Raw genomic sequence first — 13,325 nt, 5'->3', positions numbered from 1 at the left:
TGGTGATGGAAACGGGCTGGGCTGGGGAAATGCATGGCTCCGACCGTGTCTGTATACATCCGAGGAGCGGGCTTGCGGAAGCTGTCCACCGAGGCCTGGCAGGCACAGTTTAAGGAACTGAGAAGTTAGCAGTTCAGTCACTCACCCCCGTGGGCTCTACCCATGTCGCCCCTGAAAGCCTGACACTAAGCCTTTGGTAATATGGAGACTCCTTCTCCCGTATTCTTAATTCTTCTGCATTCTCACTGCGAGACGACTGTCCAAAACGAATCATCTGGCCGCCTCTCCTCTCTGCAGGGCTCCAGGTGCCCAGAGCATCTCCTTGGCAAACATCCTCGTTCCTTCCGCTCACAGAGAGTCCTTTTGAACATGCGTTTGTTCCCATGAGTTTTCCTCCAAATGTATTAAAAATAATCAGCACATTGTCTCACCGCGTGTGGGTGTTTTCATTCTTCCCAACATGAGCCCTTCCAGAGTCGCACATCAGCTGGTGGCACACGACTTCTAGGTCTGTAATGGGTACCAGGAGCCTGGATCAGAGGTGAAAGGACCCCAGCGCTGTTTGTATGGCCACGATTATCTATAAACCATACACTTACGCCCTCATGTTTGAGAAAGACAGACACTAATGTAGAGGAGAGATGCGCTGAGCCATGAGATGTAGATGCTTACATGGGAGAGGAGAAAAACTGACTTAGAGGAAGCATGCGTTGGATTCCAACGTAGATATTGGCAGTTTCTGTTTCCTTCATCAACTCTGTAGGTAGGTCAGAAAAGTCACAGTTGCGATCAAAGGTCTACATCACCGTAGAGTGCTTGAGGTTACACAGGGTGGGTCTTTCCGTCTCCTACCGCCACCTCCTCACGCGTCTTCTTTCTCCGTCTGTCTCGCAGGAGGTGGAGAACCTGTTCACGATCCTAGCCGCAGTGTTACACCTGGGAGACATCCAGTTCACCGCCCTGACCACCGACACGGACGCAGCCTTTGTTTCTGACCTCCAGCTCCTAGAGCAAGGTCAGCCCTACCGCCGCCCTTCACGGGAACCCGGGCTGTGCAGCTCTGTGGTCCTGCCGGTAGATGGAGACACAGCACACAAAGCCAGTGGAAGACTCGGCTTCTCGTCCGCCCGGGAGCAGCCTGCGGTGGGGGAGGGGACGGGGCTGCTGCGCCATCCACTCCTGCTCCTTCCACCTCAAAGGCCGCGGGTGTGATGACCAAGATGTGCTCCCCGGTTCCCATTCATGCACGGCGCTCGCTGCGTTGGGGCTGGGGTGCAGACTGCAGTGGGTTTTGCATTGTTCTCCTCGGGTGCTGTCTCCCTACCCCGCCCACTGCACCTGGGTGTTTGCAGGGCTCTGTCTTCTCTCAGAAATGTTAAGCAGATAGTAATTACTTCCTCTTCAAGACCATGCCAGAAATCTCTCTCCCCCCTGCCATCGCACCGCTAGTCACGCCCAACCTTTTTCAAGTTACCTTTAAACCACAGATTGTCCAAAACAGCCTACCTTCACCCGTATCAAAGTGACTTAATACGGAATTTTGAAAAGAAAAAGAAAAAAAATCTCACCACTATCTGTGAGGACAAGGAGCGAAAACAAACACCTGCTATGATTTAGTGTACAGAGAGAGCCACAAGAACTTATTCATGTTTTGATTACTCTAAGATGTTTCTCTACTTCAATGTAACAAGTGCTGTAGCAATTACTTTTCTCTAACACACACATTCGTGTGTGCGTGCGTGTCAAACCCGTGCACTATAAGTATAAAATACAGTGTTCTTAGCATCAAGAATGCACACTAGGGGCTGGGAATATGGCCTAGTGGCAAGAGTGCTTGCCCCATATACATGAGGCCCTGGGTTCAATTCCCCAGCACCACATATATAGGAAATGGCCAAAAGTGGTGCTGTGACTCAAGTGGCAGAGTGCTAGCCTTGAGCAAAAAGAAGCCAGGGATAGTGCTCAGGCCCTGAATCCAAGCCCCAGGACTGTCCAAAAAAAAAAAAAAGTGTAACAAGAATGCACACTAACTTCATATTTATGGTGCTGCTTTATTTCAGTGGCCGCGATGTTGCAAGTATCGACAGATGAGCTGGCGTCGGCCTTGACAACCGAGGTTCAGTATTTTAAAGGTACATCCTTTCGCGTTCTCACTCACATCTCTGTATAACGTAGGGTCTTTTTCTTTGTTCTTTTTCCAAAGGTGGAAGTTAAATGCAACTCTCTCCATGCTTAGCGAGGCTATTTCTATGAAGTTATCGTCAAAAACAGGACTAGCCGTGTTGTCATCACGACAGCGCCATGATGCCAATCCTAAGGGGGCTGGCACCACCTTGATGAACTGGGCACCTCTCTAGTTAATCTGCCACTTAGTCTAACGCCAGCCAGCCATCTGAGGTGGTTTATTCCCATCATTTAGGGACCCTAGTCAGTAAAGACGGACCTCTGCCCTCAGTCTCCTGCTCAGAACCATGGCAGCCATTTAATGGGTATCAAGAATGGGTGGGCATTATGCCACAGGCTGGTATCCACCCAGCTGCCCTCCCACGGCTTCTCCTCCATTAAGTTGGGGGGTGCCGGCTTCATCCGGAAGCAGCTGCCCATCATTTCCTCTCCAGTGGCGCTGCACGCGGTGGCCGTGAGCCTTTATCCAGCGCGGTGCCATCTTGTCCTCCATCCACGCGGCTTCGGAAGTCCTCTTTATGACATGCAGGTGTGCTTTGCGTCTGCGGGTTGCAGTCTGGCAGAGACACCCTGACTTTTTTGGGGGAAAGCCCGTCCCTGCAGGAGGGCAGCGGATGCCCCTCTGTGATGGACCCCACTTAACTTCTGAGGTTCATCCTTAGCTACACCCGACCCCAGCACGCCTCCGCATAATCCTTCTCCGCGAGCGTCCTTCTTTGTCGTGGCTTTTTGAAGGGCAGAGTCACCAGCAGAGGCCGTCGGTCAGAGTCCCCGTGGGGTTCCAACGTCCTCTGGGGGATGGGGTCGAAGGTTAGGGCCCCGCACGAGGGAACCCCTTGGGCTCCCGTGTCTCCTTTTCTACTATTTTAGGAGACTTGATCACACGGCGGCACTCCACGGCAAAGGCCGAGTTTCACCGCGATCTCCTGGCCCAGGCCCTGTACAGTCGTTTGTTCGGCTTTCTGGTGAACAGCATGAATTGCTGCCTGCAGGGTCCAGAGGAGCACAGCAGGTAGGTGTTCGAGGACGCCCGGTCCTCTGCACTTGGAACACGCGCGCCCAGGAGCTCAGCTCCGGGAGAGGCTGGCCTTCCAGTATGGCTTATTTCAAGCATGCCATCCCAGCCAAGGCCTTGTACTCCAAGGTGTCAATCGTGATTATCCCTCAGAGATGGAGGCTGACGCCCGCTCTCCCTCCCGCCCATACTGAGGAGTGCTCCACCCTACTTCTCAAGAGCACAGAGGCAAATGCACCCTCCCCGGAATGGAGGGGCAGTAGCCTTGCGGCTTGAGGCACAGAGATGAGATAAACCTTTAAAGACAGCCTGCAGCCCTGGCGTTTGCCGAACGTCCCACAAGCGGCTCTCTCAGAACCAATTTGATGATGTGTGTAATTCTCCCCCCTTGCTTTCTTTTTTTTTTTAAACATTTGATGGGTTGCTTGGTGAAGGGTCTCCGTGGTAATCACGTGGGCTCTTCCCCTTAATCACCCTTAAGCAGTCGCCTTTTCAGGGCTATTTGATCCTCGGGAATTTAGAGAATCGCGCGGCATCTTGTCAATGGAAAACTTCCTTCTTCTTGTCAGTCCTGATGACCTTGAGCAGACAACTGAGAGCCAGCTTGTCTCCAGAAGGCTTCCCACACCCGTGTGTGTTTTTGAGTGAAACCTGCTGAGAGTTTCTTTGTTGTCTGCAGAGAGATTCTTGATCAACTTCCTGAAAACTGTTACCTTTAGAGGTTTCTTAGGACACATTAAAACCAACATACGTTAATTGGAAAGTTCTTATGTAAACATAAGACCTCTCCGGAAATTTTTAAATGTAAGTGGATATTAAAATTCCTCTTCAGTGTTCACATATAAAATCCCAGTGCACATTGGTTGGCATGGTCAGTATGGTCTATGATCTGTACACGGTTGCGCAATCTGTATTCTACAGAAATCACTTCGTATTTGTGATGATGAAGACTCTGCACTTTGCAACAGCAAAATACAAGTTTCTTATTATCAATTAAGTTTTGACTTTCTCCTAATTATGATGAATGCTCATTACTAGCGCTAATTGTATCAAATTGATCTTGTTTAGTGTGCATACTTAATATATAAATCCAATTGCACATTGAAATTTTTAGAAAGTTTCCACTTGAATCTTTTGAAATTTGGGTTGGAAATACTTACATCTGGTCAAGGTTTGGGGCTGCATACACAGACTGTAGACATAGAGAGAGAAAAAGAGAAAGAATAACAAACGTCAACAGAAGAAATTACGCTTTTATCTTCAGTGAGTGTCTTACCACAAGGTTAGAATGTAAACGTGTGATGTGGTCTTTTCCTTTCCTTTCCTGATGTATGGTTCCATTTAAAGAAGAAACAGAAATATATAGGAATAGAATGTGACTTGTGGTTTCCTGGGGCCAGGGGAGGGAGACAATGGGAGAGATCGCTGAGGGCTACAGGCTGCCCTTTCAGAATGGCACTGGGAGATGCACATTTGTGACTGTTTTCTTTCCTCCCTCCCTCTTTTTCTTTGCTATCTCCTCCTCTCTGACCTACCTCCTTTTCCACACAATTCTCTATTAAGCAAATGAAGAAAGACAAGGATTAGTATGAGATCAGATGTAAATTGATGTACTCTCAGCCCAGCTTCTAAGAGACAGTGCTTCACTTGACTTGAAATCCCCATGCCCCCCTCGGTTATTTCCAAGCCTCGCCCGAACTTCCATTTAAATCCTCAGTAAATGGGGTGACTTTCTCGCTCACGGAAGTTCAAGGCAAGCTTAAGGTTTTACAGAATCACGCAGCCCTACTCCCGAATCCAAAGACTAGTCTCAGAAATTTGGATAACCATAGAACAGGCATTCGTTGTTTCCCCGGTGCCTTTCTCTCACGTGTGAATGTTTTGGAATCATGTGAGCCGAGATGATTTAAAAACGATATTCCTTGCTGTGGGTAAGGTTGTTGAACACATTGAAATTGATGGCAGGGATAATTCCCGACGCTCTATTTTTATTTGTGGATTTCTCTCTTCTCATATAAATCGGGATGCACGTTTACAAGTTATGAAGCAAAGCGAGTGAAATAGAAGCAGGTGGAATGTGTACTCGTAGGATTCCTTTCCTGGATTATAGCAAAAGAGGTAGCATTGCTAAGGCAATGCCTTTAAGACTTGCACTCCCCACGTTCCAAGTAGAAACGCTGACTGAGATGTCATGTGGTCAGGCTGCATCGAACCTTCAGCCCTGCCCAAAACTCAGTCGCTAGGCAGAGTCCAACACGCTGTGGTCCACACAGGTGAAAACGAGATATGGTAAATGTAGCCATAAGAACACCCGCCATCCCTTCCATTCGTTTAGAGGTTTGCTTTGCTCTGAGTTCAGTGCTTGCCAAGCACCATCCCAGGCAACCTGTGACATTTCCCCCTACACGACGCGTGTGACCTTTGAACCGAGGATGACCTGGAAGTGGCAGAGCCGGAAGCTTGGCTGCTTCAAGCTCTCTCCCCGTTGGGGAAGCCATGTGGGAAGCAGACTTCCAGCTGGTTGGCTGTCCTGGGAGACGTTGTTGTCTGACTCCCAAAGGATGCCCCGTGTCCTTCAGCTCTGTTTAGAACTCGCTTTTTCACCCTTCAGCAGCACCAGCATGGCTCCCAACTCCTCACCCCCTCCCCACCCAGGGAAAATGCGACTGAAGTCTGCAGAAGTTCTTGGTTCCTGGAAGATTTCACCTGCAAGTTTATACCCAAGGGCCCAGGTGTTCTCCGAAGCTCTGAGTAAGGAACACTGTGGACGCCGCCATGTTTCCAGGGGACAGGGCTTCCCGAATGAGGGGGCTCATGCTCTGAAACGAGAGACGGGAACGCATCTCCAGCACCTTGGCTGCGGGTCTTGCAAGGACAGCAGGGAAGTGTGTTTGGCCACAGCATCTGACAGCACTGAAGAACATGCTAGAACACAAATAAAGGCAGGCAAGCTGCACTGGTAAGAATTTCACCGAGCAATTTAACAATTCTGCAGGGAAAAAAAAATATTGCACTTTTTCAGTAACGGAGGCTAGCGAGCCTTCCTAAATTAGAGGAACGTATTTCATGCCGTGCACAGGAAAAATAATTGCAGCCTTAAAGAATTCTGCAGGCTAATATAAAACAGGAACCGCCATCAGCAGGTCGGAAAGGCCAGCATTCCGCATGAGGGTCAGAGGACGTCCATCGTTCCTGCGACCCTCTGAAAGGAAGGCGAGGGACCAAGAGGACTGAGTCACATTGGATTAAGTTCTCTTTGCTTAATACTCCGGCTGGATTTCATTCTACTACAAACTAGCTTGTTTATTAGTAGTTGGGAAATTTTAAGTAAAATAGTTTATTGCTGTCCCTGTCAAATAACAGCCGAGTACTCTCCGACTTACTCGCGTTTGTCTTGGATTGATGCCGTCCGCAGCACTTCGTTATGGTGTCTCTTCATGTCAAGAGCTCAAGTGGGTATTTCAGCAAAAGACAGGCACGCACGCACAGCAGCGGGCTCAATGCTGCGGAATTCCAGGCCCCCCCCATCCGCAGTCACGCTCCAGACACCTCGGGGGCAGCGTGTGTGACACCCCGCGGAGCTATGAGCCCGAAGGAAGTGAAGGAACCTAACCAAGGCGAACTCCCCGACGTGGCATAGCTTCTTCTGACTACTACCGTGATATCGAATTTGGACGTTAATTTCCCCCAACAAATACTTCAGCATGTGTTGGGCTTGTCATCCCTTGACAGTTTCAGACGAAATCTCGCTCTTTTCATCTTTTCCTCAATTGATCCATAATTGGATCCATGTCTGCAACAAATTCGCTAGAGGCCGGGGCAGAGCAACCATTTAAAACACAAATCTGGAAACAAAGAAACGATTAGGAATCCAGTGTATGTAAATGAAGCTAATTAAAACCAAGCATTTTACTTTACTTTATTACATCCAACATTCTCCCTTATGGAACTATCTTGAAATGATTAAGAAGATCTAAACTCTCTGGTGAGAATTGCAAAACAAAAGATGCTCGCAGGGACGACAAGAATCTAAAACACTAAAAATCCATTCTTAAGTAATTATTGCTTTAAAAAGATAATTTGCATCGCCTTATTAATTATATTGAAAGTACTCAGTCCTTAATAAGTGGGTTTACATGATTAATTTTCAGGTTCCTCACAGAAATAATAAAATACCTGCAGTGTATTCAAGAGAAAATAAAAACACATTCTTTTAATTTTGGATTTTTTTCATTCAATGCATATTAGCCTTCTTTATGATATATCACCTTTTTTAAAATGATATGTCACTCCTTTCTGGAAACTATATGATCATCAAGAAGAGAGCAGAGTAATATAATTGTAGGCACCCATGTACCTACCAACCATCTAGAATTTAGACTTTGTAGCTTAGCCTGGGTATTTTATTGAAGTCACAGAAATAGATAGCCAGAGCTAGAAGTACACGCTCCGCTTCTTTTTCTATGTATTCCTGTACATATCTTCTGCTGTGCATGCCTATTAGTCCGCCCTGGGTGTGTCTGTGGCAGAATTGCAGGAGGGAATGAATTGCATTTCCTGATTATGTGCCCAGAGGGAGGCCTCCCAAGGCAAGATTGCACTGTACCATGGAACCTGCCCACAGCCTTACACTGAGATTTCTGCAGTGGGGTGGAATGGTCCAACGTTAGGGCCTTATCATGGGCATTCTCTTTCTTATTAGTGTATAGTAATTACACAGGCCAGTGGTTTTGTTACACATTTCCACGAGTGCATATACAGAGAATATAACATACACCTAGTTTTTCTACCCCAGAGTCATCTTAATATTTTTTCCAAAAGTGTTAGATGCATATCACAGGAATATCACTGTATATATGAAAAGTTGATATGGCTTTGTATGCTTGTTGAATATTTAATGAGACCTACCCTTTTTAAGATTAAGGTCCGTTCTATGGCCCTACAGCCCTGAAATTAAGGTTTAGTTCACTCACCCCCTGATAAGTTGTATCAATAGTCTGTTGTTTTAATGACTTCGTTTCTGAAGTAAGTTCTTATTTTGAATAACTTTTTGGTTATCACTTGGTCTTTATTTTTACATATGAACTTTATAACCACTTTGACTTTTCAGAAAGAAAAATCTTTGGGGATTTGGACTAGAAACATGTTCATAGGTTCGTATGTGGGAAACTATCTCATTTAGGACCTTGATTCTTTTCTTTCAGAAATATGGTTTATCTTTAAACATTATGTGTTTTTCTCTTCTTTTAAATATGTTTCTATTTTTCCCACCAGAGTACTACACCACTTTTTCTGATTTGTTTTTCTAGTAGTTTGTTTTGTGAGGATCAGCACTATTTTTCTTTATTTTAGTTGTTTGTTAGAAGAGTGAATCTTGAATTTCTTGTGTTGTTCATTCATATACAAGTCCTGCTGACTTTTCTTAATAGTTCTCATACATATTATATATATATATATGTGTGTGTGTGTGTGAATATATATATACATATATATGTACATACATACATATGCCGATTGTGAGGCTTGAACTCAGGATCTGGGCACTGTCAATGAGCTTTCCTGCTCGAGGTTAATGCTTTACCACTTTGAGCCACAGTTCCACTTCTGGTTTTCTGTTGGTTAATTGGAGATAAGAGTCTCACAGACTCCTGGCCTGGGCTGGCTTTGAACCTCTATCCTCAGACCTCAGCTGCCTGAGTAGCTAGGATTGCCGGCATGAGCCACCAGCACCCAGAATAGTTCTCATATTTTTGTATAGATTTATCTTCCTATTTTCTGATGTGAACTGTCACAATGATCTTCTCCCCCTCACGTCTCTTGTTTCTTTCCCTTACATTACTGCATAGGACAGCACCTCTAGTGCAATGTGGAAATTTTCTGATGACGCTAGATTTTCAAGTATTATTTCCAAATTGATTACAAGATTCTAATGATTTGCCATTACATATCCACAGAAATATCTTGTCCTAAGTGCCTGCTATGTTTTATCTAGTTTTATATTTAAATCTATTGTGACAATCATCCACTCTCCTATTCTTTCCTATCTATTGTACTGATTAATTTTTTAAATTTCATTTTATTGTCAAGGTGATGTACAGAGGGGTTACAGTTACAAATGTAAGGTAATGAGTACATTCTTTTGCCAAACTTGTTACTTCCTCCCTCATGTTTCTACCTCCTTCCCTCCACCCCAATTCTCCCCGCCCCTGAGTTATACAGTTAATTTTCAACATATTGGCTTGTAGGTGTCCCCATGAACTGAGGAATATTTTATGTTAAATTATGCTCAGGGTTTCTGCACACCTTCCTCTTGTGCAGACTGGCAGTTTGCTCTTCCCCCAATAAACTTTTTCTGCCTGAAAAACAGAAAAATTATTCTCAGTTTTTAAGTTTATACTATACTGGTCATGATACACTTGATTTTACTTTACATTATTTTAATTAACAAGATGAGATTCTAATTGTTTCCTTTTTATATGATGCTTTGCTCTCAAATTTCTATTCAAGAGTTCATGGAATAGCATAGTTTTTGTTTTCCTTCTCCTTAAAACAGTTTTTACTTAAGTACACCCATTCCTTTACTGTCTGGTGAAATCTCTAACCCAGAAGATCACAAAGACAGGGTGTTTTCTTAGTTATCACTATGTCTTGAGTGACATTTCTTTCTGAGACAATGATTGGATTTTACTCTTAATTTGGGAGAATCCAAAAATTTGCAAATAAAGTGAATAAGACTGTAACTCAAAAACAAAAACATAAATTATCTGTGAGAATGCCTCAAGATGTAGGATTAAATTTTGATCAAGGGTTCAATCCTCAGTATTATAAAGAGAACGGTATTTTCAAAACACAGTTTTTTGTTTAGTCATTTCCCAGTTTTATGCCATTTTTCCAATTTCTGCAGTTTTACTGTATCCTTAGTTATGCTTTCTTTGAACTTTGCTTTCCTGTGTTCTGAATTCCAGACCGGAATGTCTCTCCTTGCCCTGATCCACAGAGAACTCTCTAATTACCTCTAGACTCATCCAGAATCCTCATCTGTAGTGCCTATCTTGTTGTTTAGTTCTAAATACTTTGTCTTCCTGTTGTTTGAGAGATTAAAGAACAAGCCTAAAATTAAAGCAAATCCGACATGCTATGGTTTCCCCTCCTTTATCCAAACTAAAGAATATTTTTCCATTAAATAATGAGGTTTGTTTGATTCTTCACAGTATAGTATGAGTGATTTCTATTTCGGTGTAGCTTTATTTAAATCATGCTGCCTATTTCCATGACAACCAAAACCACGCCACTTAGCAAATATCTGAGACAAAACCTGCTTTCTAAATAATTTTCCTTCTGTTCCATTTCCTTACTGAAGCACTTGTATGTGTTATAATGATTTCCTAAAGAGCTAAAACCTTTTCTCTGTAATTTCCCATTTGTTTTTTTTCTTCATTATTTTGCATGATCCATTTTTACTTCCAAGTAGAAGAATCCAGAGATGTAAAAAAGATTAGGGTTTTGTCAAAGTACCGTGGACATTATAACACACACACACACACACACACACACACACACACACACACACGCACACACATATAAATGACCAGATCATGAACACGAAACCATGGCTAACATGTAGCAAGGTCGTGGTAACAACTGCCAGCCACTGTGGACAAAACAGTAATTAAACATTAATCATAATATTTGTGAAAGGATTTATGCAACTTCTTAACAAGGAAGAGATGTTATACTTTTGTCTTAATTACATGTTTTCGGGAGAGGGAAAAAAAAACACACGTAGATTTATCAACTCTATATGAGAATATGGCACTTCTAGAATTCTCTAACTGTGCCCTGTGAGCAACATACATTAGGACCTCCACACCAGCTACACCCCCAGTGCTTTGGCCTCTAGCCTGCTGTTCAGAGCTATTCTGGGGGACTTTTGCCCAGGCTGGCCTGTAACAATAACCCTGCTCTCCAGCCTCTCTAGGAGCTAGGATTAGGATTATAGGTACGCGCCATCACACTGGCTGTTACCCACCCACCCCCCCCCCACGCACCCCAGGCTGATCAGAGAGCCTCAGCACAATGTTCAGGGCATGTAGTGATTTAGGCAGCTATCCACCTTCCCGCATCCAGAGTCTCTGGCTCTTTCTGCAGTGCGGAGGGCCGCGCGGGTGTCCGTCACACAAAGGGTAGAAGCCGTTTCCTTCCCCTCCCCGCGCTTTTCACCGCTGCCCACCTGGGCTGCTCTGCTGCAGGGTTCAGCAAGGCTCCTGCTGACCCTGTGTCTCCCTGAAAGAAACCCGGGGATCCCCCGTCCGTGTCACTGGGGGGCTATTTTCTGTGGGAGTTCTGGCTGAGAAAGGCACGCTGGGCAACCGCCTCGGGCTTTGACCCAGCTGCACACGGTCACTAGAAACACGTCTCCCCGCCCGGTGTTTGCTAGGTGGGTGGGGAATCCGGGGGAGGCCCGGCCGGCTGCAGTGGTTCTCCACCACTGATCGTGGCTGGTCAGGAGCCGGCAGGGCCTGCCCACCGGGCTGCGTGGAGACTGGCCATCTCCACGCTGGAGGACGGTTAAGCCTCCGTCGCCCAAGGGCCAGTGGCTTTCATAACAGCCCGTGGGAACCCCTGTTGTGAGCGGTTTTGCACTTACACTGGAAGAACACCGTCGAACAGCCGTCAATTTCACAAGTGATGGGAGAAATTCGGAGATCGTTCGCTCCCCTTCTCCCCCCCACCACCACCCCCCATGAGCCTCAGACTTTCATTATAAAGAAGTCCTTCGCTTTCCAAGAGTGCCATTCAGTCACAAAGGTATTCAGAAGTGTTCCTGGAAACACTTTGGGGGGAGAGAAGTGGGGGGGGGGGGAAGGCTGCAGGCCGAGGGGCAGTGAACGTGTGCGTGGAGAAGTGGGAAGAGGCCGGGTCCAGCAGAGCATCGGAGGGGTGACGATCGGGGGTCCAATGCGAAGGAAGAGCCGCTCCCCATGCGGTGGGGGGGTGGGGGGAGGAGTGGGGAAGAGGAAAGGACATCGATTGAGAGGGGCGGTGGGTTAATTCAGCCTATGTGATGGCTGTAGCTATATAACCGGATTGCACACATGAAGGGCGGTAAAATTTACTTTTGGACTCAGTGTAAAACACAGAGGGGTTTGGATTGGAAGAGGATTCTGAGCAGCGGCCTCAGCACAGCCCACCGCGAGTGTGGACGCCATGTAGATTTCGTATCCCGTGCTGATGTGTCCTTGTCAAGGACGGGGTCCCTCGTCTACGAGCGCGGAGCCCCAGCTGGGTTCCGTGTTCATGGCGCCATTCGGGAGCACAAGGTCTGGATGCCTGTCCTGAGCCTAGCGGCTAACCTTATGAGATCTTTAGGAAAACATTTATATCTTGTGAATCATCATCTTCCCCACTCCTCACGTCGCGCCCTCTCCGCCCATCTGTGCGTGCGTGCGTGTGTGTGTGTGTGCGCGCGCGCGCGCGTGCGTGCGTGCGTGCGGAGGCTTGGCCGGCGTGTCTCCCTGGCTCGTGGCTGATTCCAAGACCTGCGCGTCCAGGATCGTGAGGCAGGGTGACTTCTGAAACGCATCCTGGGTCGTCAGACCATCTGCGCCTCGCAGGCCCCGGGGCGCAGGTCCTGACCAGAACAGCTGAACCGGAGGGGATTTCATATCTACGCCATCGGTTTAATGAAAAGAAAAAAAAAATCAACCTTCTTCGGGGATACTGTCTACCAAATTGCCAGGAATTGTGATTATTTTTTTTTTCTGTTGAATATGTGTGAGTTCAAGGCCAGAGACTAAATCTACGCCGTGCAGGTGGGTTGTAATTATCCAGTGGGCTTGACAATGGAATAAGTGCTCCACGTGGCATAATAGTGCTATCATTGATAGCACTGACACAGAGCGACTGTCACAGATGGGGTCTCCTCCTTTGCTTTACTCTCTGTCTGGGTCAGACTCTTAGCGTATATTTACCCAACTGTGCCCTGTGCCTGGGCGTCTCTGTGTCAGCGCCACGTCCCCTTCCTAGAGAAGGCAGAAGTGCAGGAAGTAACAGGGCATCCACGGATATTGATGACCTTTTCTTAAATCCAATCAAAACCAAGTTCCCCAATGATACCCAGGCAGCT

The 13,325-nt window shown here is 46.3% G+C and overlaps 1 protein-coding gene across 1 annotated transcript in view; it reads left to right on the top strand.

Moving 5' to 3' along the window:
• Window positions 1-13,325, top strand: part of Myo16 (myosin XVI) — a 328,439-nt gene that overhangs the window by 185,721 nt on the left and 129,393 nt on the right. The window contains exons 18-20 of the mRNA XM_048341097.1: window positions 895-1,015; window positions 2,061-2,132; window positions 3,055-3,196. Of these exons, the coding sequence (XP_048197054.1) occupies window positions 895-1,015; window positions 2,061-2,132; window positions 3,055-3,196 (335 nt within the window). The remainder of the gene's footprint in view (window positions 1-894; window positions 1,016-2,060; window positions 2,133-3,054; window positions 3,197-13,325) is intronic.

This window comes from Perognathus longimembris, chromosome 3 (genome assembly GCF_023159225.1).
Source record: "Perognathus longimembris pacificus isolate PPM17 chromosome 3, ASM2315922v1, whole genome shotgun sequence".
Classification (NCBI taxonomy): Eukaryota; Metazoa; Chordata; class Mammalia; order Rodentia; family Heteromyidae; genus Perognathus; species Perognathus longimembris.
The sequence above is the reverse complement of the archived record's forward strand: the minus strand, read 5'-3'. Positions and strand labels throughout refer to the sequence as shown.